At 41.4% G+C, this 23,727-nt stretch overlaps 1 protein-coding gene across 1 annotated transcript; it reads right to left on the bottom strand.

Moving 5' to 3' along the window:
• Nucleotides 1-4,346: 4,346 nt before the first annotated feature.
• Nucleotides 4,347-7,067, bottom strand: LOC109772314 (putative F-box/FBD/LRR-repeat protein At1g66290). Its single transcript, XM_020330996.1, has 4 exons — nucleotides 6,138-7,067; nucleotides 5,889-6,023; nucleotides 4,572-4,758; nucleotides 4,347-4,462 (listed from the first exon to the last, which is right to left on the bottom strand). The coding sequence occupies exons 1-4, from the start codon at nucleotides 7,065-7,067 to the stop codon at nucleotides 4,347-4,349; spliced, it is 1,368 nt and encodes a 455-aa protein (XP_020186585.1).
• Between the last annotated feature and the right edge of the window lie 16,660 nt (nucleotides 7,068-23,727).

Here is a 23,727-nt window from a genome sequence, read left to right as displayed (position 1 = left end):
CCACCAGCGAGCCGTGGAGCTCGCCCGCAGGCCGTGGGCGGCGAGCCGTGCGCGCGCTGGGCCGAGGCCGGCAGGCTGGGCTGCTGTTTTTTCTGTTTTGTTTTTGCTTTTCCTCTCCAGTTTTGGGCTAATTGCAGTACAGTTTTCTTTCTATTCAAAATTATTCAAAGAATTTTTTTTGTTTAGAAAATAGAAAAGTAAACATAAAAAGTTTCTGAGAATGAAAATTTTCAGAAAAGGGAATGTTCATGAATTTTATAAAGAAAATAATAAAGTTCATGAATTTTTTTTTGTCAAAGAGAAGTTTCTGTAAAGAATTAAAAGTTCATGAGTTTTTATTCATGTTTTTCCGCTGCCTAAATAATTAATAGTGCTCTTTTACAAAGAAAGTAAAAGTTTTATCCTCCAATTAAATTGGAACCAACAAGAAATTTAATTGGAAGAACGGTTTTTGATAGAAGTTTTTTCACTTGTGGGTGAAATCAGATTCAGATAGCTTCAGTAGAGAGATATTTGATTAAAGTTTAATTATAGTATTGTTATTTTCTGACCAACGTTGAAGATGACAATATTATAATTCAATGAGTCTTATAGTTAAAAGTTCAAATCTCTGCCCAATTTTCAGAGAATTTGATAAAGATTGAGAAATGTATATTGCTAGTTTTCCGCTGCAATAAAGTTGATAATGATGATTATTTTCTTAGCAAAGTTACTTAACAGAAATTTTATCATCACATTATTTATGAGTTATGCGTTTTTTCCATTTCTGCCCAACGGTGATGTGGAATTAATGTAAAGAGGTGATGTTTTATTCTAATTCTTCCACAACGATGATTTAGAATATAAAAGAAAGTTTCAAAAGTTTAATGTGCATATTTTTTTTAACCAGACCAACGTAGGGTTATTTTTATGCTCATTATTGTTGATTGTTGGCTAAGTTTTCTCAGACTAAAAGTTTTCCATGCCTTCATTCGTGAAAGCGAATGGCTGGGTACTTGTGACCCGAAAGATGACCAAGAAAGGTCATAACGTGAGGGAATATGTTCTCTCTAAAGAATGGCTTCAAAAGAGAAAGAATTCTTGGATATTGATCCAAGAAAAGAAAAGAGATAGATCATTGAGAGTCTTGGTTGACGAATGTCTTTCATGTACTCTCTATGAAGAAGATTTTTCAGTCAACATGGTTTGAGATGAAACAAACAACATGCGTGTTTAATTTGACCAACGTCGGATCAAGCATGTGTGTCAAAGAGCATTCGGATTTATTTCTGAATTTGATTATGGAATATGCGGTCAAAAGAGCCAATTCTGTCATTTATGTCCCTTATAGGGAATTACCCGCATAGCGGGAAAAGATGATTATGATAAAACCGGCATGGCGGGAAAAGTCTGGAAAAATACCTGCGTAACTGGGTAAAGTTGACATAGTATTATGTCAAAAATCCTGTATGGCGGGAGAAATTTTGGCAAAGGACTTATCCTGTATGACAGGAGAAAGATATGATGACTCATGTGCTTTTAATATGTCCCACTCTGGGAGAAAAGTATGGAGTAGCTATTATGCTTTCCTAGTATCGAATGTACATCGGTCATTAAGCACTCAATAAATCCAAAGAGAATAAAAGTTACAGACGAACCTAAAGATAAAAATGATATGCAAGTGCGACTTGCAAAAGTACTAATTATAAAGAACTCTGTTGAGTTTCTGAAATGGAATGAGGAAAAAGTACTCCCATACCAGTTAACAGATAACTTCATTACGTATGAAGTAATCAGTTAAATGAAGTAGATAATCAAAGTTTCCTCAATTCACAAGAGTTATGAATGGTTTTTCGAAATTGTGGCAAAAAAGTTCTTGCCACATTTCGAGGGGGAGAAAGAAATATGAGATAATCTAAGAATGATGAAACTCCCATATACTTTAGATAATGTGATGCACATTATGCATCTAAGGTGATCCATGAATGAAGAATGTGATCGTCTGGGGGAGTACGGCGGTCATAATAATACCCCTAAAGAAAAGAAATACATGTATTCAATTTTGAAAGCATACTAAGGAATGCTAAGACGGTGCTTAAAGTGCCATAAATAAGAAAGTTTTAACAGAATAAACCCAAATAATAAACTTTAAAGATACGCCATTTTTAGTGAAGATGGAGTAATCTGGGGGAGCATGTTGTATGACCTATACAACACCTGTTGTTTTCTGTATAAAGGAGGAATGAGTTAACATGGATCTTGTGTTAAAGGTCCCTGTAAAACCTATTGCCTCTTGGAGATGAAAGACTATACAATGAGATTGCCTCTTGGCAATGACAGAGCAATAACAACCCCATATGAAAGAAGTGCCAGTACCTGAGACACACAGATGGTCTCAAGGAATGAGAAAATCATATACTTCTGATTACTATAAAGTCTATGTTAATGGAGGTAGATCCTACCTCATTTAAAGCGCTCAATCGAGTTTCGAGAAGTGTTTGTTTGTATAAATGATAAGAGACTATGTGAGATGAAATAAAATTGGTGAATCCCGACGATGTTTGGGACTCATAAGTAATTTCCAATGGAGCCAAAATAGTAGGCTCTAAAGGGTCTACAAGGTCAATGTGACTCCAAAGGAAATACGTAAAGGTGTAAAACACGACTTAAATCGAAAGGTTTTTGCGCGTTTACACTGAATAGATTATCAATAAGTGTTGGTAGCACATCATGATCTGAGTTACATCAGATGAAAGATATTATGATCTGAGTTACATCAGGTGAAAGTAAAGAACACAGGGGATACTGCCTGAAGAAGTCTTTTATGGACTAAAGCAATCAAATGTTGTTTTGGGTTAAAGAAAATGAGAGGACAATTGTATCCATGCAAAGTTATAGAATGGGAAATTCATTTCATAATCCTGTGCATGTGGATGACGTCCTACTTGCTAGTGGTCATGTCAATCTACTGCAGGAGAAGAAAAGAAGTTCTTGTTCTCAAAGTTCAAAAGAATGTTCTCGGTAGAGTGTCTCTCGTTATAATTATCGAGATTCACCAAGAAAAGAATAAAAGGGGTATTAGTAATGTCGCATGGACATGCTTAGAAAGGTCTCTAAAGTATGCATGCGAGAAAGCCTACACATGTTCTTATAGTCAAGGATAATGGAACTGGAAACTATGGTGTTTCAAAAGTTGATGAGAAAAGATTGAAAACGGATATGGTGCCATATGCTTCAGCTGTTGAAGCTCAATATATTACCATGACATAGTTCACGTATCTGGGTTGTTTTGGCAATGTCCAGTCCATATATAGATCACTGGAATGGACTCAAAGATATCGACCTCATGCTGAAAGAAATAAGTACTCTCAAAAGATTGTGAGTACAAAGACAGGAGTTGTGAAATGTATAGCGAAATCCACAATTGTCGCTAATTTTCACACTTGGAGTTTTGGTGTGGAAAAGCTCCAAAGAATGAAATAATTACCATCAATGCAATGCAAAATATGTTATAGCTTGATATGAGGCTGAGGGACGCGCAAAATGGTTAAGTATACCTGTACCCGGAGTTGATAATGGTTGACAACAGCGATAACCATTTTAAGTTTTTCCCTCCTATGACAACGAGTCAAGTGTTGACGCCAAACACACTGACACAGAGTTATGCGTTGTAAAGGAGAAAGTCCGGAATTATGTAGAAATGCTTGAAGTATAAAAGCAACAGACAAGTGTTTGCAGATCTGCTTATTAAAGGCTTGCCGCCCAGTGTGTTCGGAGAACACACAGTCGACATGGGTTTTATGGTATAGTCTAAGATTTCCGGACAATAAAAGGGCCCAAGGTTAAAGAATCTGTTTCAAAACAGAGGAGTGTGTTGTAGGTGTTGATTCTATCGGGAATGAACTGTGATGATGAGACATGCTCTACATGCAAATCTGTGATGGAACGAGTACTTTGAAAAGAGTTATTTCAAAGTATAAAGTTAAAAGTATAATGATGAGATCAAGGGGGAGAATGTTAGGTTGATCTCTCCACCAATGGGCCCAACGGCTCATTGGGCCCTTGACCCATGCCCTGATCGGGGGTGTCCAGCCCAAGCAAGGCTGGTGGGCCCCTGTCGCGCAGTGCTATAAAGAGGAGGTGGGGACCAGGGGCACAGGGTACGAGGTTCGTCACCGCCACGGTTCCCCACTCCTAACCCTATCCGATCCAGAGGGAGGCACTGAAGCGATGGGAAGCTCCACCGCCGCCACTCACGCACTCTCTGCTACCACCTGCCACCGTCACCATGGCCGGTATCAGGACCTCCTCGAATCAAAGTGAAGGTATCTCCTACTACTCCTCCCATCTACCCTTAATGATCTAGCCTAGACGATCCCACAGAATCTATCAAGGGCATCAAGCGGGTCAACAACATTTACATAGTGAGCTAACGAAGGGATCAGCCATCCACATATCATGCTTGTGCTTGTTATAGAAAAACCTGCACGAACCAGTATACTGTTCAAAATCAAACCGAGCATCTCTAGAAGCTCTATTGTCTAAGTGTAGGAGCCTTTGTTGATCAGCCATCCATTTGTCGTTCCAGGTACCATAGGCACCAAATTTCATTACCTTGAGCACCTTTGCATTCAAAACAAAAAACTTGGCAAAGGTAACATCGGGTGTCTTCCCTTCATATGCGTTCAATACTACTGCTTTGAGATGGACATCAAGGCATTCGATAGGATCGAATGTGTCATATTGCCGCACATTTTTCATATCATTCCTGAAACATGACTGCAGAAGAACAACAAATTAGGTATATTATCCACTTAAGTAATGAGCAATATAGGTTAGTTGCATGCATGATGTATGAATTCATGATTATTAAATGATATAAAACTCTAACACGTGTTTCTTAACTTGAAATATGTGTCTTTTTAACTTGAAAGTTTCCTAGATGCCTGGGGGCTCTATATTTTTTTGGCCAGGGTGGGCTGGCACGCCTCCCCATGCTACTGTAGCACAGAAGGCAAGCCCGAGAAATAAAAAATTATCTGTACCAGGCCTGTTTTGCACATCTACACGGAGATTATTCAGCTGCACAATTCCATTATTTAGTAAAAAATTTATGTCACATCTACACTATGAAAATCGGGCTTTATGCCTTTCATCTAAAAAAACACTATGAAAGTCTTTGCTATTTGAAGAACTGAACTGTAAAGTAGAACTGTCCACTTAGGACATTGACTCTAGTTTCAATCCAAAAAAAGTTAGAACTGAAAAAGTTTTAGATGACGCCATATTCACCATAAACTAGAACTCTAGCATGCAACAAAAATATTAGATATTGCACATTTGATACTCCGCAAATTTCAGATGCTCTCGCTACATTGCTAGCATTCTGTAGGTTTATGTGAATTCAGCGGCATCTAAATTTCACTAGGCATTAAACAATTGTGAACAGTGCAAGTGCATGGGAGACAATGTTTTTTCCTTTTGAGACAGATCTACTATTTTATTCCCCATGTTGCTAGCCTTTAGTAGGTTTATTAAACGTGAGATGGTTCCCGCCATGTACCTTGATCATTCCCGCCATGCATTGCCACACCCATCATGCACAGATCCCCACAAGAGCTGCCTTCAGATGTGTGGCTCCGAGTGTAGGTTTGAGGGAACCATGGTTCCATGCAATATTTTCGCTTATCAAAAGTATACTAAATGCTTTATCTGTATGTCCAAATTAAACAAGGCATCGTATGATGATCAAAAGTAATGCATATAAGCATATTATTTCTGAATGTCCAAACTACGCATATCAAGAGATATCTGATCGGTCAAAGTTAAAACACTTTGGACAGGTTTTAATTCCATGCAATCTTACACCTTTGCTAAAGTGGTTAACATTTTGTAAGCATGATTCTCACCTGGACGTATAGCTTCTCTATGCAGGGAAAGCATCTAAGTAATCCAACAACTGAATCCAAATTGGGGCCGATAGATTCTAGAGTCAAGACCTTCACTGTACGCACCACCTCAGTGAGCCTGATGGGGATCATTTCCTGAAAAATAAACCAATACACACGCATACACATCAAGAAAGAACCGACTGTGACACAAATTGTAAATGCACAAATGCATCATGCAAGTCTCAGGACGAACAAGACTTGTTATACCTTAATAATTATGGTTCCAATCACAAGTTTGGAGATTGTTTTAGACAGGTAGCCCAATACGGTCAGTTTGGGCGCCATGATGACCCTGATTGTCCTTGGGCCATACCAACCGGCTTGCATTAATCTTTCAAGGCAAGGTGCATCCTCGATGACAAGTTCTCGAAAAAGAAGCGCTTCATCATATTGGTTAAAAGTAGATACGCATACGCCAATACTTCGTAGAGTCGGCGAGACGATCCGGATGCTGCTGAGCCCACGGATCCTGCGAAGCTCGAGGCCCTCAAGCACAGTACAGCCGGCGAGCAGGTGGTGCAGGGTTCCTTCGGAGATGTGGATTCCGTAGAGTTTGAGATGCTTCAGCCGAGGGAAACTAAGCGCCGGAGCAGCGTTAATCTCGGGGAAATCGCAGCCGCCGATGATGGCGATGCGCAGTGAGGACGCGAAGCGGAGGACGGGCAGCGGCAGCGGCAGCGTGCGTGGTGGTTTGTCGCTCCAGCAGTAATCGAGCTCCTCGAGGCCGTCGAGGGCGGGGGACCGGAACCAGCCATCGAACTTGGCGTAGAGGTCACGGCCGATGTCGATCTTGAGAGGGTTGTAGAGGCAGAGGCGGCGGGCGGGACCAGGGTGCGCGGCTAGGATCATAGAGACGATGGAAATCCACTCGCTTTCCTTCATGCAGAGGTCCTTGTCGACGGCAAGGTTGAGCGGCGCGGAGCGCCAGAGGTGGCGCCATCGGGAGGAGAGAACGGTTGTCCGCGTGGTTTCCTTGACGGGGATAAGGGAGATGATGCTGCCGAGGATTTCGTCAGGGAGCGAGCTGATGTGGTCGACGCACGCATGGTCGCCGCGATCCATGATCGCCGTCGACGCCGTATGCCCTGGCTCGTCCCGCCTCATCTTCTCTGATACGGAGGCCTCCAGATCGTCCATGGCCGCCGCCGTAAGAAAGGTTCTGCAAATTAAGTTGAACCCTTCGTGCACGAGTAACGGAGCAAGCTGCCATTATTGGATTTGGATTGGAATACGTACCAGTTTATAACATGTGAAAACATTAAAAAAAGACGTCGATAACTGCCACACGTGTGGCATCTAGGGGGTATCTGCCGCACGCCTCGTGTGGCATCCACACAGGCCCGCCCGCACGAGCATGTCCGGGCATACCCCGCCACAGCCCGCACGTTCGGTGTGCGGCGCGGTCGCCCGCATGAGCACGTCCGGGCGAGCGACCACGCGGCCCGCACGACCCGTCTCGGCCGTCGCCCCTCCCCGCCTGCGAGCCACACGCCCCGCATGGCAGTAACCACGCGTCCCGCCGCGATTGCTATAATCCGAACCCTCTTCCATGTACGTGTAACTCCAGTTGCCATGTCGCTGAACTGCAGTTGCCATGTCGGACAACTGCAGTTGCCATGTCGCTGAACTACAGTTGCCATGTCGGACAACTACAGTTGCCATCTCAGGTCAAGTGCCGGATGCCATTTTTGGGCAACTGCAGCTGTTGCCATGTATGGTCTGGTCTACTACAGTTGCCGTGATTTGAAAACTTTAGGAGTTGCCACTTACTAACACTAGACAGTTGCCATGCACTAGTAGAAAAGGGCCTATTGTCCCGGTTCGTGAGGGCCTTCTGTCCCGGTTTGTGAACCGGGACTAAAAGGTCGTTACTAATGCCCTTGGCCTTTAGTCCCGGTTCTTACACGAACCGGGACAGAAGGTCCTCCACGTGGCCGCTACGGCCAGCCCAGGACGGAGGGCCTTTGGTCCCGGTTGGTGACACCAACCGGGACCAATAGGCATCCACGCGTCAGCATTTCAGGGGCTGGGGTTTTTGTTTTTTTTTGAAAGGGGGGGTTTGGGGTGTTTTGGGGGGTTAATTTAGGTTGTTATTAGGTAGCTATTAGAGAGAAGTGTCCTCTCTTATATCTCCATGCTTGGTTTACCAACGCTACGTATTGTTATGCCTAAATATGGCTTAGATTGAAGTGAAGGCAACATGTGGTGCATGTCGAAAGTAATACTAATCCTAACTTGATCAAGTTTGGATTGTACTACTTTCGACACGCACCACATGCATGTTGCCTTCACTTCAATCCAATCCATGTTCATTTCACCCGCTGATATATAATAACTCTTCATGCACGCATCATGCATCATCATATATAATAACAAGTCCTACTAATCATCAGCATACAACTTCTACTCGTTATTAATAACAAGTTATACGATCATCATCCTCACAGTCATCGAACCAACCCTACTTAATTGTTCTTAGCACATGATCATCAGTATTAAGTAGGACCAAAATACCCTCTTTAAGGTAAAGTAGCATAAAACAATATAGACCCTGACTCTTCAATGTGGAGAATGGAGATCATCCCGTCTCCAATTCTTGCGCTTCGCTTCCTTTTGCTTCCAAGAACCTCCTTGCGACTGTCCATACATTTTTTCCATTCTTTGATTTGCATGTCTCCACTTCTTTTAGAAATCCGGTATGGACAGTTGAGATTCATAGGATGACCTGGTTGTATATTCAAAATATCAAGCCTACCATTCTGATACATCAAATGAGGCACACCATCCTCTGGGATTATCTGTTGAAAAACATAGTAATAACTTCATAGTTAGCAATGATGTACTAGTTTTAGAACTATGCAAAATATGCACGGATGTCGTAATAGTAAGAAATCTTACCAGGGTATCTCCATAGTAGTTACCGTAGTTCAACACGTGCACTAGTGGCACGTATTGACCATAATGTTGAGGAGTTTGATTGTAGATATTGTAATTCTCAATATCAGTACAAAATCCGACCAGATGAGTTTTCTCCTTATAAGTTAACTCAGAGCCATCGGTGTAGTAGGTTCTGTCTACCATGTTCCGCACATTGTTTGAACAATCAAAATAAGCTGTCAATTAAAATAAGCTGTCAACTATTTTGAAATGAACAATACAAATTAGCTAATAACTATGTTTGAGAAACTCACATAGCGGTAGAATTGGAGGCGTATCAACAAGGACCCAAATGTCCATATTGTCTTGCTCGATGTCAGGATCACCAAGATCCATGGTGACAAGCATACCCTCATCAAAACCATACATCTTGCAAAATGCTTCCCAATTTTTGCAACCAAAATGGGTTACGCTCTCAGAATTATACAGCTTTACTTCAAAATCTATATCATGATGGGTCCTTAGGTGAATTTTCTTTGGTTTCCATACTTTCATGGTCTTCAAAACCCATCCTCTCCAAGACGTAGTGTCTTGCATGGCATGGGATAAGCTAGCCGAATTGTAAAAGATGAAAAGTACACGTTGAAATAGTTGAAGTCATGCTTAATTACGAAAAAATAACACTTGTCGTCGTTGCGTACCGTTTCAACATCAAAGGTCTCCTCCAGCTTAATACTGAAGTGCCGATCTTCGTCCAGGTGAGGCCTGTCGCACTGACCTCGGTCGTCGTGGCACCAGTTGCACTCCCCCGGGAGACTTTCGTCGTCCGAGTACGACATTTCCTATGTTCATAATTCAAATATTAAACTTCTACAATTAAATATATGTACTAAAAAAACCTAAATTAGATCATTATTATTCATCACGGGTTGACTATCGGTTTGTCGAGTCTTTTCTTGAAAACTCTCAGCTCACGTGGTGTATACATTCGACCGTTGGTGATGGTCGCTCCTCCCTTTGTCCCCGTGTGTATTACACCAAAATGTCTAGCACACGGGAACAAAGGAGAAGCGACCCCCACGACAACAGCCGGGATTCTTCGTCCTCTCATATATATATGGTGGAAATCTCCCTCACTGATTCCTCTCTGACATTTGCGACCGTCGGTGATGGTGGATCCTTCTTTCGTTCTCGAGTGCATTACACCAAATTGTCTAGCACACGGGAACGAAGGAGAAGCTACCCCCACGACAACAGTCGGGATTCTTCGTCCTCTCATATATGGTGGAGACTCGACAGACTTACAGTCAACCCGAAATATCGTTTAATTATCTTTCTAAAAGAGGATTTGGCTGGTCTCACCTCGATGTCGGAGGGGGCGGTGACAGGGACGACGGCGGGGATGATGGAGGGGCCGGGGGCTCCTAGATTTTTGCGAAAACAAAAACCCTATAAGCTATCAACTAATCATAGTGCTCTCCAATTTTAGCATTCAAAGTAGGATCGGAGTAGTTTCCACTTTGAGCATTCAATAAGCAAAATCAAATCACAAAATAAAGTAGTATTCAAATTAGGATGCATTCAATTATAAGCAAAACTACATCATCTCCATGCGTCCGTACATCGTCGAATATTATCACTAATACACCTCGAATACTATCATACATATAGCATCGCTAGTACAACTAGAACAGTAGCGCCCGACGGGTATCGGCGAGGGCGGTGGACACCCAAAGGGACGGAACCATCACAGGATCATAGCTCCAGTGAGATCCCTGAAGAACCTGCCAGGTATTGTCGAACCTGCCCTCCAACGCAACCATGTAGCGACGGACGTGCTGGTCCTCCTCGCTGACACGGTGACGTACCACCTCCGCGGTGTCCGGAAGCCTCGGCACCGTCACTGGCCCACGCGAGCGCCACCAAACAAGGATCGGGTCAACGACGGGCTGGTTCCTCACCAACCTACGCCCACCGGAAGGTAGCACCTCCCAAAACCAGCCCGGCGGAGCCCAGTCCCGGACATGGCCCCTTTGATCAAGCCGGCCTCCTCCGCCGAGTCGACGACGAGGATGCGGGATAGGCATCGTCGACGTCGATGCGGGAATAATTGCTTTAACTAAAAAAACAAACTAGTTCTATTAATTTCCTTGCTAAAAATAAACTACATCTATAGTAAAATAAACTAGTTTTGTTAAATCAACTAGTTCAACTACTAATTAAGCACTTACTATAAATAAAATAAAGTAGTTTTATTAATTAATCAACTAGTTCAACTACTAAGCACTTACTATAAATAAATAAAATAAAGTAGTTCTTACTAAAAATAAACTACTTCTATATATAGTAAAATTTAATAAAATAGTTCTATTAATTAATCAACTAGTTCAACTACTAAGCACTTACTATAAATATATAAAATAAAGTAGTTCTTACTAAAAATAAACTACTTCTATATATAGTAAAATTTAATAAAATAGTTTTATTAAATCAACTAGCTAGTTCAACTACTAAGCACTAACCTAAAATCGATATGTACTAATAATTAACCTCAATAAAAAATTAATACATATATGAAAAAAACGTATATAAACAAAAAAATTGTCTGAACATTATATTCATACATACATAGCCACATCCATTCATCATATAGCTACCACATACATATAAATATGAAAAAATGCAATGAACAAAAAAATAATACAAATTATATGAAAAAAATAAACAGAGCCGTGGCGTGGCGGCGGCTCACATCGGGCGACGGAGGGCGATAGCGTGGGCGGCGGAGGGCGACGGCGTGGGTGGCGGAGGGCGACGGCGACCGCTGCGGGCCGGGGGCGGGGGGCGACGGTGACGTACGGGCGACGGCTCGGGGGGGCGCGGCGGAGGCCGACGGCGACGGCGACGGGGGCCGGAGGACGAGGCGACGGGCGATGGCGTGGGCTCGGGGGCACGGGCGACGGCGACGGCGACGGGGCAGCCTGGCGGCGTAGATCGAGCTCGCGGCGTCGTCGGGCCGGGGGAAACTGGCGATGGAAATCTGAAAATTTCCTAAGTGCTGGCTTATCTAGCAAAGGCTTTGGTCCCGGTTCAACGCACAAACCGGAACCAATGACCACCCTTTAGTCCCGGTTGGTGGCACCAACCGGGACCAAAGGCCTCTTTTCACCAGCCCAAAGGGCGGGAAGCAGAGGGCTTTGGTCCCGGTTGGTGGCACCAGCCGGGACCAAAGGGGAGCATTGGTTCCGGTTGGAGGCACCAACCGGGACTAATGTGCTGGCGGTGCGGTGGGAAGTTTAGTCCCACCTCGCTAGCTGAGAGAGCTCAGCACCTCTTTATAAGCTGCGTTGCAGCTCAGGTGCTGAGCTCCTCTCTAATATGCAGGCATTACATGCCTACCTTTGTCACTGCCATGTTGGGCCTATTGGGCCTGCGGGCCTGCATCCTGGCCCATGTCCAGATGGGTTTCTAGTCGTATGCAGGCCGTGTGGCCCATTAGGCGGCATTTTTTTTTCCAGTATTTTTTTGTTTTTTGAATTATTTATTTTCTTTTGATTTTTGCTTTATTTTTTATTCTTTTTGCTTTTAGCTCAGAATAATTATAAACTTTCTGTTACTCCATTAGTTTCCAAATTTGAATAGTTTAAATTTTATCCGGAAACTCGTCTGTTACAAAGGGATTTCATTTTTTAAAACTTATTTGAACTCCTGACTTTTTGTGTGTTCAAAATGCACCATTCAAAGCCACATCATCATTTTTCAATCCTTTCTGACTTCATTTGTTATTTTTCATGCATTTACTAATTATTTTGAGCTATAAGACCCTAAAATTGAAAAGCATTTCAAATGAACTTTGAAAAGGTTGAAAGTTGGCATGATATCATCATTTCATCCACATAGCATGTGCAAGAAAGTTGAGAGGGTTACGGCAAAAACTGGATGCACTTCGTGTACAAAAGGGACAATCTCTTTCAAAGTATCAGGATTTCATCCGGAAACTCGTCTGTTACAAAGGGATTTCATTTTTTAAAACTTATTTGAACTCCTGACTTTTTGTGTGTTCAAAATGCACCATTCAAAGCCACATCATCATTTTTCAATCCTTTCTGACTTCATTTGTTATTTTTCATGCATTTACTAATTATTTTGAGCTATAAGACCCTAAAATTGAAAAGCATTTCAAATGAACTCTGAAAAGGTTGAAAGTTGGCATGATATCATCATTTCATCCACATAGCATGTGCAAGAAAGTTGAGAGGGTTACGGCAAAAACTGGATGCACTTCGTGTACAAAACGGACAATCTCTTTCAAAGTATCAGGATTTCATCCGGAAACTCGTCTGTTACAAAGGGATTTCATTTTTTAAAACTTATTTGAACTCCTGACTTTTTGTGTGTTCAAAATGCACCATTCAAAGCCACATCATCATTTTTCAATCCTTTCTGACTTCATTTGTTATTTTTCATGCATTTACTAATTATTTTGAGCTATAAGACCCTAAAATTAAAAAGCATTTCAAATGAACTCTGAAAAGGTTGAAAGTTGGCATGATATCATCATTTCATCCACATAGCATGTGCAAGAAAGTTGAGAGGGTTACGGCAAAAACTGGATGCACTTCGTGTACAAAACGGACAATCTCTTTCAAAGTATCAGGATTTCATCCGGAAACTCGTCTATTACAAAGGGATTTCATTTTTTAAAACTTATTTGAACTCCTGACTTTTTGTGTGTTCAAAATGCACCATTCAAAGCCATATCATCATTTTTCAATCCTTTCTGACTTCATTTGTTATTTTTCATGCATGTACTAATTATTTTGAGCTATAAGACCCTAAAATTGAAAAGCATTTCAAATGAACTCTGAGAAGGTTGAAAGTTGGCATGGTATCATCATTTCATCCACATAGCATGTGCAAGAAAGTTGAGAGGGTTACGGCAAAAACCGGATGCACTTCGTGTACAAAACGGACAATCTCTTTCAAAGTATCAGGATTTCATCCGGAAACTCGTCTGTTACAAAGGAATTTCATTTTTTAAAACTTATTTGAACTCCTGACTTTTTGTGTGTTCAAAATGCACCATTCAAAGCCACATCATCATTTTTCAATCCTTTATGACTTCATTTGTTATTTTTCATGCAATTACTAATTATTTTGAGCTATAAGACCCTAAAATTAAAAAGCATTTCAAATGAACTCTGAAAAGGTTGAAAGTTGGCATGATATCATCATTTCATCCACATAGCATGTGCAAGAAAGTTGAGAGGGTTACGGCAAAAACTGGATGCACTTCGTGTACAAAACGGACAATCTCTTTCAAAGTATCAGGATTTCATCCGGAAACTCGTCTGTTACAAAGGGATTTCATTTTTTAAAACTTATTTGAACTCCTGACTTTTTGTGTGTTCAAAATGCATCATTCAAAGCCACATCATCATTTTTCAATCCTTTCTGACTTCATTTGTTATTTTTCATGCATGTACTAATTATTTTGAGCTATAAGACCCTAAAATTGAAAAGCATTTCAAATGAACTCTGAGAAGGTTGAAAGTTGGCATGGTATCATCATTTCATCCACATAGCATGTGCAAGAAAGTTGAGAGGGTTACGGCAAAAACTGGATGCACTTCGTGTACAAAACGGACAATCTCTTTCAAAGTATCAGGATTTCATACGGAAACTCGTCTGTTACAAAGGGATTTCATTTTTTAAAACTTATTTGAACTCCTGACTTTTTGTGTGTTCAAAATGCACCATTCAAAGCAGAGACTGATTTTGAATGGTGCATATTCAAGACATAAAAAGTCTGTAAAGATCGCCAACCCCAACATACAAAATTGAGCATAGATGTGCTTATACAGAAAATTCAACCTAAATTCATAATAAATTTCTATGAATTTCAGAGAAACTCACTGTGAATTTAGGCCAAATTCCCTGTATAAGGGCATCTCTTTTCATTTTGAGAGGAGCTCAACAAGGCAGAGAGGGACGTGTTTTTTTTCTCTTTTGCTTTATTTGTTTTGTTTTGTTTCTACTTACAACAAAAAACTTATTTATTTTATTTCTAATTACTTTTGTATTTTACTTTAATTATTTTATTTTTATTTATTTTACTGCTTCTATTTTTATTTATTTTACTGCTGCTATTTTTACTTAATTTATTAAGGTTTATTTGTTGTAGTTACTATAGTTTATTTTATTTTATTTTATTAAGGTTTATTTAGTTTTATTTATTTTATAAATATAAAAAAATGAACATAGATGCGCTTACAGAGAAAATTAATCCTAAATTCACAGTAAACTTCAATTTACTGTGAATTTAGGTGAAATTCCCTATATAAGGGCATCTATTTTCACTTTAAGAGAAGCTCAACAAGGCATAGAGGGACGGGCTTATAAACTGGTGTGAGCGCCCTTCGGTTGGCGAGGTGGGACTAAACACTGGCCGCAACTAGGACCAGCCCTTTAGTCCCGGTTTGTGGTATGAACCAGGACTAAACACTAGTAGGAAAAGGGGCTTTTACCCCGGTTCATAAGGGCCTTTAGTCCCTGTTCTGGAACCGGGACTAAAGGGTCGTTACTAATGCCTCCCCCCTTTAGTCCCGGTTCTTACACGAACCGGGACTAAAGGCCGTCCACGTGGACGCAGCCTGGAGCTCCACCTTTATTTTATGATATTTTCTTTTGAAAAAAAATTTGCGATTTTTTTTTTCAAATTTCTGAATTATTTTAACCTCTAATCTCTAATCACCACCCCTCATCACTGCTCAATTTATCCTCTAATCTCTAATCACCCCTCATCATTCCAAATCATCTAACTTCCCGGACGGTCACCCATCCTCTAACTACTCCAGCCTGAGCACGCTTAACTTCCGGGTTCTATTCTCCCTCGTTTCCAAGTCTGCACTTGTTGTTTTCCTGACAATAGTAAGATGCCAATTCTATTAACCCTCAGGAATTTAGCTTGAGCATGAAGTGACACATTTCACTGTTTGAGTTTGAAACTATTGTTTTAAAAAACAATTATTATTTAGTAACACTAATATTTCTGGAATAATTAGTTTGACCATTGTTTGACCACTGTTTGACCACAGTTTGACCAGATTTGACCAAAATTCAAAAAAATTGAAATAATTATTTAGTAACACTAATATTCTAGAATAATTAGTTTGACCATTGTTTGACCACAGTTTGATCACAATTTGAAATTTTTTGAATTTTTTTGCCTCTCCAGATCTCAAAAGCCCCGTATCTTTTTTTCTGTTAGGTTTTTGAGGATTTTGAAAATGTTTAACGGGGTCCCCCCGATTAAATTCGGATGTAACTTTTCGAGTAGATGATTTTTCATATAAAAACTTTTTCATCCGAGTTCGTATGCAAAAGTTATGCCCATTTTAAGAAATTCCAGAGAGATTTTGCAAATAAAGTCGAATTTCATATTTGTTAATTTTCCCAACAACTAGACCACATATCACATGGGAAACTTATTTTATTTTATTTTATTGACATTTCCATCATTTTCTTTTGTTTTTTCTAAAACTGAAAAGGCGGTCCATGGGGGGGGGGTAGAGTTTGATGGGCCCTTTAATAGCAAAAAGAATTTTCATAAAGAATGTTTTTGTTAGACATTTTAATAGCAAATAGCATTATCATAAAGATTTTTTTGTTAGAAACTAAAATAACAAAATATGTTTTTGAATAGAATCATAAAACACAGTAATAACAAAATCAAAGAATTCAAATTTGAAAACTAATGGCACTAACAGAAAGTTTATAATTTTTGTGACCTAAAAGCAAAAAGAATTAAAAAATAAGATTTAATAAAATAAATAAAAATAGCAACAGTAAGTATTTTGTTGTAAGTAGAGACATAATAAAATAAATAAAGCAACAAAGAAAAAAAAAGTGCCATCTACTAGGCCACCACGGCCTGAATACGACTAGAAACCCAACCATGGGCCAGGATTCAGGCCCGCAGGTGGCCCAGTAGGCCCACAGGCACACAGTGTACGGTTAGGCCCGAAAGCCTGCAATTGAGAGGAGCTCGAGAGGGTGGGCGCAGCAGCGCTTTTAAACCACTCTCGAGCTCTCTCAACTAGCGAGGTGGGACTAAACTTTGGCCGCGACGCGGGCAGCACATGTCCTTTGGTCCCGGTTGGTGGCACCAACCGGGACTAAAAGACTAACCTTTAGTCCCGGTTGGTGCCACCAACCGGTACTAATGGGCATCGCACCCTTTAGTCCCGGTTCGTGGCACCAACCGGGACTAAAGGGCCCAGGTGAACCGGGACTAATGCCTTAGCCGCACGAACCGGGACCAATGCTCACATTAGTCCCGGTTCGTGACTGAACCGGGACTAATGTGAATATTGCCCTATGACGAAAGCCCTGTTTTGTACTAGTGAAAGGGTGGTGGGCCAGGAGCGTGGCCCATTGGTCCCGGTTTGTCCCACCAACCGGGACCAAAGGGTCCGGACGAACCGGGACCAATGCCCCCACGAGGCCCGGCAGGCCCCTGGCCGCACGAACCGGGACCAATGCTCACATTAGTCCCGGTTCGTGACTGAACCGGGGCTAATGTGAAAACTGCCCTGTGACCTCAGCCCTGCTTTCTACTAGTGATGTAGCACTACAAAACATGGCAAAAAAATGTCCGGGGTAAAAGAGAGTTGCCATCTGCTTACAAGCACACTAGGGCAGTTGCCATGTACCCTACAAAAACACATGGCAACTGATAGCTTTTGGTGTGTGGGAGAGGAGACAGACATGTGGACTACGGTGGTATCTTTAGGAGTTGCCACCTACTAACACTAGACAGTTGCCATGTAGCGCTACAAAAACAGACGTGGCAACAATAACATGTTCGGGGTAAAAGAGAGTTGCCATCTGTTTACAATCACGAATAGGGCGGTTGCCATGTAACCTGCAAAACACATGGCAAATGACAACTTGGGTATGAGAGAGTGGGAAAATGGGCAGTCGTGGGAGATGGGGGACAGAAGTCGTGCGGGGCGTGCGAGCGCGACGACAGTTCCACCGCACGCCCCGAGTCGCAACCGCTGACCTCGGAGGGAAAACGGCGTGCGGACGAACTCCCTCATACGCCACACACGCGAGTTGTCCTACGTGGCATACAAAATCAGCCCTCTCGTGCCAAGATTCGTGCAAAAGGCACTGGGTGGCGATCGAGGCGTGTGGGCGAGTTGGCTAACGCCCACACGTGTGGGCGTTAGTGTTTTCGAAAAAAAAAATCCCTTTTTACGGAATAAAAAACTAACATATTTTACCTTTTTCGATCAATTAACTCTCACCTCGTACAAGTATTTGACTCTGATCCAGGAAATTGGCCAATCTCTAATACAAACTAATACAAACATGGTTGCATATAGTGACATGCAAGTCACTTAAAATGACTCAACATTGATTTAAAAAAATGACTCAACAAGTCAACATTGATATAAATAAAAATGACTCAACATTTTTAGCTAAACCTGCATGGCACGATTCCAAACTTGTACTACTAGCTAGCAGGAAGATGTGTGACACTGCTGATTGCAGGGGTTTTTTTTTCCGGAAAAACTTCCAATCTATTCATTTTCAATCATAGCAGTACAACGAACACCAAAAAATAAAAATTACATCTAAATTCGTAGACCACCTAGCGACAACTACAAGCACTGAAGCGAGCCGAAGGCGCGCCACTGTCATCACCCCTCTATCGCCAGAGTCAGGCACAACTTGTTGTAGTAGACAGCGGGAAGTCGTCGTGCTAAGGCCCCATAGGACCAGCGCACCAGAACATCAACCGCTGCCGATGAAGAATAACGTAGGTTGGAAGGATTCAATGAGAAGACACACGAACGTAGACGAACAACGATGAGATCCGAGCAAATCCACCAAAGATAGATCCGCCAAAGACACCTCCGGAACAGGGGCTAGGCGGGGAGACCTTTATTCTATCTTCAGGGAGCCCCGCCATCTCGCCTTCCTGAATAAGACACAAACCCTAACAAGACAGAAAAAACGACTAAAAACGGAGCCCTCCCGCCGGCCCTTGGCAAGATCACCACGCCTCCATGGCCCTAGGGCCACCGGAGACAAGGCAGACCTGCGGCGGCTCCGGCGAGAAGCAGGAACCCTAGCTTTCTTTCTTGAAGGAGGAGAGACTTCTACGTCATCATATTTTACCCTTGATGTTTGACCGTGACACGAAGTGTTGATTAATGAGAGAATACATCCTAATCGGAAGCATACTGATTGCAGGGTTTTTTTAGGTTGGATTTCAGTCGTTGTAGGCATGCCTTTTTTTGTATAGGGAGCGGTTGTAGCCATCTTCTCTTTAGAATAGACATCCAAAGGTCATTTTATATGTGATAAATATCAAGAAAAGTAGTATAGCTAGTACAATGGAAAGACAACAAGAAACAACACAACCAACAAAAATGAATTTACATCAAAACTATACTAGTCGTACTCTTCCTTAGGATGTTTACCTGTTGAAGCTTGAATGTTACAATGGAGAACTAGCAGTACGGGAAAGGGACACTTGCAAAACACCCTTGTTATACCAGACTTTGTTGACAACAATAGTCACTCGTTGTTAGAAATGAGATCTAATAACTACTAAAGAAACATCGATTGGGGCAATACCCTATTCAGCCCAGGCTTGGAATCCATCGCCACCGACACAAAGTTTTTTTTAAATAATGTCAACACTTTATTGATCAAATGACAAAATTACAAGAGTCTCCCGGAGGCAGTTCGGAGCAGAATGAAAAAACACACAAAATAATAGAATTTTTTACATGACTTGGCTACTATATGAGCCATTTCATTCAAATATCGACGAATAGGCTTGAATATCACTAAGGTAAAAGAGCCAGACACATGCTTAATATCAACCACAACCGAGCCAATAAGAGATTGATCTTGGACTGAAGAGTTCAATCGTTGCACTAACGACAGACAATCTGCGGCAAAGATAACATTAGAAAATTGTTCATCATGTGTGCGAGAAAGACAACTCCTCGAAGGGCCCAAGCTTCCACCATTTCAGGTTCCAAAACACCCTGAATAGGTTCATACAAGCATCCACACAACGTCCAACATGATCTCTAGCAACAACCCCAACACCCGAGCGATCGAGATCCAAAAAGACCACAACATCAGAATTAAGCATAATAGTACCTGATGGCGGCGGTGACCACTCCAAGTTGGAGATAATGGTCGCACGCCTGTGTGCAACAACACGCTGGTAGAGATGCTGCAGAATCATAGAAATATAAGCCGTCGTCTTCTCCACTGTACATCGATGATGAGGAGCATCTGTATTGTTCCTGGCATAATTGCGCGCCTCCCAAATATGCCAAAATGTCACAGCAAGAATAGCGGCTTCCTAATCTAAGGATCTTGATAAAAAAAATCGGAAAGCCAAAGTTTAGGTGACAAAAAGTTATAGCGCTGTAAACTGATGCCGAAGACAGTTTTAATCATCTCCCAAACATTCCTCGCATAGGGGCAGAACAGTAATGCGTGCTCAACAGATTCGGGCCTCGCACAGAAACAACAAAGATCTGAAGTAGGAATATGGCGTCGCGCGAGCTGAGCTCTAGAAGGTAGACAATCATGAGCAAAACGCTAGAGAACAACCTTCATCTTGTTAGGTGCCTTGACATTCCAGATTGCTTTCCAAAATCTTTCTTCCCTATGTCTATCTGAACATTGACCAAATTCATTTTTACTACGAACTGCCATGAACTGTGTCGAACGTGCCATGTTGTAAGCTGGGCGAACAGAATATTCACCATATCTGGTGAATGGCCAGTAAGCAACATCATTGCCTCCATGTCTACTAACGGGTAAAAGAAGAATCTCTGAAGCAACATTATTATCAGTAAAAAGGCACGCACCGTTTCCTCGTTCCATGTGCAATTGTCCTCGTCGAGAAGGCAACGAACCTTAGCTTTTATAGGAATAGGTGAGGGGAGTGTGGCGTCGCAGAGGCCGAGCATCAGGTAGCTCGTTATCTGCCTCGTGCGAATATGCTATGCGATTCAATCCTGGCAGGCTTTTTTTAGATATACCTCACAATAAATAGTGCAAACGTATGTCCTTTGCCCATTGCTAGCTCCCTACACGGCTCGAGTAAATGCAATGACGCTGTTTGATGCGCGGTGATTTAACATGGGCCCGTCGCAGGCAGCAAAAAGTATCAATTTTATATTAGCCCAGGCGTCTCACACGTCGCAATCCTGTTGCAGCTGTGTCTATCCTGGGCGAGCTCTCTGACATCTGCTGCCAGCATTTGTTTTAATACAAATCCTCTAATTAGTGTACTGTTACGTGTTAGATTTTGAGCAAACCAACCAACGAAATCAACAGTATTGTTAATTAGGCATCTACTATATCACTAAACTCGTAAGGGTAAAAGGACTCCCAATTAATTAAGGTGCCCAATTAAAATTGGATCATCCGATTTTGACCAAGTTAACAATTTCTTAAAGCTCCCATTCAATTTTTTATGCTATACAGTATGATTCCTAATTTTTAAGTCCTCGCAAATAATTAAGGTCTTCAGTTTAGAGCTTGGTCACCTGATTTTGACCAGGTCAATAATTTCTCAAGGAGCTCTCCCATTTAAAAGGACTCACAATCAATTGAGATGTTCAATTAGAATTAGGTCACCCGATTTTGACGAATTCAACAATTTCTCAAAACTCTCATTCAATTCTTTTATACTATACATTATGCTTCCTACTCCCTCCGTCCCATAATATAAGAACGTTTTTATACACTAATGTTAAAAATACTCTTATATTCTGGGACGGAGGGAGTCATTTTTATGTTCTCACAATTAATTGAGGTCTTCAGTTTAGAACTTGGTCACCTGACCAGGTCAATAATTTCTCAAGGAGCTCTCCCGTTTAATTATTTTAGTTCACCATATTCCCTGATTTTGAAACACTTTTATTCGATTGAGATATTCAATTTTGAATTTGGTTTATGATTTTTGATCGGGCCAACGATTTTCCAAATCAATCAACACAAACCGGCTAGAAAAACATATCAACCCCGTGCACCCTCTTACCATCTAGAAAAAAGAAGCGCCTCCATGTGATGATACTATAGAACCAATATAGTACATGTAGCCGCCGACGTAGAAATTTAGCAACAAAAGTATGAGTTGATTAACGCATAACACAAAATCATAAAACACACTCGACACCAGTTCGAAAATACAAGGGGTTTTAGTTATGTGGAAAGTCAAATTTCTTTAACTTTGACCAAGTTTAGAGCCAAAAATATCGACATCCACAATATTAAGCCAAAAGATTATGGAGATTCATTCATGATGAATCTAATAACAACAATTTGATATTACGAATTTTGATATATTTCTTCATAAATTTGATCAAACTTAAAGAGGTTGGAGTTTCAAAAAAGTAATACACCTTATATTTTAAAACAAATGAGTAATTTTTTTAAAAATCTCAACAACACCAACGGCGCAGCAAAACGCGCCCAACCCTTCTAGTCAAGTACTCACTCCGGTCCTTTTTAGTTCACATATAAGATTTGTCTGAAGTCAAGCCTTGTAAAGTTTGACCAATTTTATAAAAAAAATACCAACATTCACAATGTGAAATCAATATGAGTAGATGCGTCATGACTTAAATTTTCATATTGTATAACTTTAGCATGACAGATGTTGATATTTTCCATATAAATATAGTCAAACTTTGTGAAGTTTGACTTCAGACAATTCATATATACAGAGTAAAAAGGACCGGAGGGAGTACAAAGCTCTAGATCCTCTCTTCCCATCTGATAATGATACAACTTAGTGGTAGGCCCCTTCTCTTTTGTTTTCTGTAATTGTGCGCCCACGATTTTAAAAATATATACCAAACTCACGAATTAGTGAGCTAAAAAAAAGAATGCTGCGCTTCCAGTTGGAAATTAACACGCCTGGCTATTCTAAAGAAAAATTAAAGTTGTTTTCCTTCCGAGGGTTTCTCTATTTTCACATAGCTTATCTCCAAAAAATTGTTCAAACCCTACACTATTTGTGAGCCAACTATTGTCTGCAGATCCGTGATTAGAGTGCTAGCAACCCAGGGTCTACATGTAATCTCCTCCATGCTTGTCAGTGGAAACCTGCAAACCTTCAAGGAAAAAATGATGACCCATCAAATCACTAGTAACACCGGCGTCCCACACACATATGGATGCTGCTTTGCCCAGGCGGTACTGTCCATTCACTTGGGGCCTGCCGTGGAATACGGTGAAATACGGCATCGCGTTCGGTGGTGGCAAATAAAATACGACTGACAACACATATCGCGATGCTGCCTCGGCGGGGGTGATTCCGAGCTCCCTGCAGACCGGCCTCTGCATTGTTTTATCGTAGGTGAGGGTGGCTGATAGTCGATGGAATCCAGTGATCCGTCATAACATGGACATTCTTGCCATCACCAATACCCCATCTAACACCATGCTTCAGAAGCTCACAGCCGGCAAGGATGCCACACCAAGTAGCAGACGCATATCTTGACGCAGCAGCATTCCAAAAAAAATCTGTATAAGGAAAATACCGGCCCTTTAGAACACAAGCGCACAAAGACGACGGATTAGTGAGCAGCCGTCATCCTTGCTTGCCAAACATGGCGAGGTTGAAGATGGCCATGTCTCGAAAACCCATTCCACCAAGAGATTTGGGTGTCGATAACCAATCCCAAGATCTCCAGTGGAGTTTCTTTTTACCATCTTCTCTACCCCACCACTAACCAGCCACAATTTATCGGAATTTCTCACATGTTACCACAGGAAGTTGGAAGCAACTCATGATGTACGTCGGAATCGCCTGTATAATGGATTTCAAAAAAGCTTCTTTACCAGCTCTTGAAATAGGTTGACC

The sequence above is a fragment of the Aegilops tauschii genome, chromosome 5, assembly GCF_002575655.3.
Source record: "Aegilops tauschii subsp. strangulata cultivar AL8/78 chromosome 5, Aet v6.0, whole genome shotgun sequence".
Taxonomy (NCBI): Eukaryota; Viridiplantae; Streptophyta; class Magnoliopsida; order Poales; family Poaceae; genus Aegilops; species Aegilops tauschii.
This window is presented reverse-complemented; position numbering and strand designations above follow the sequence as displayed.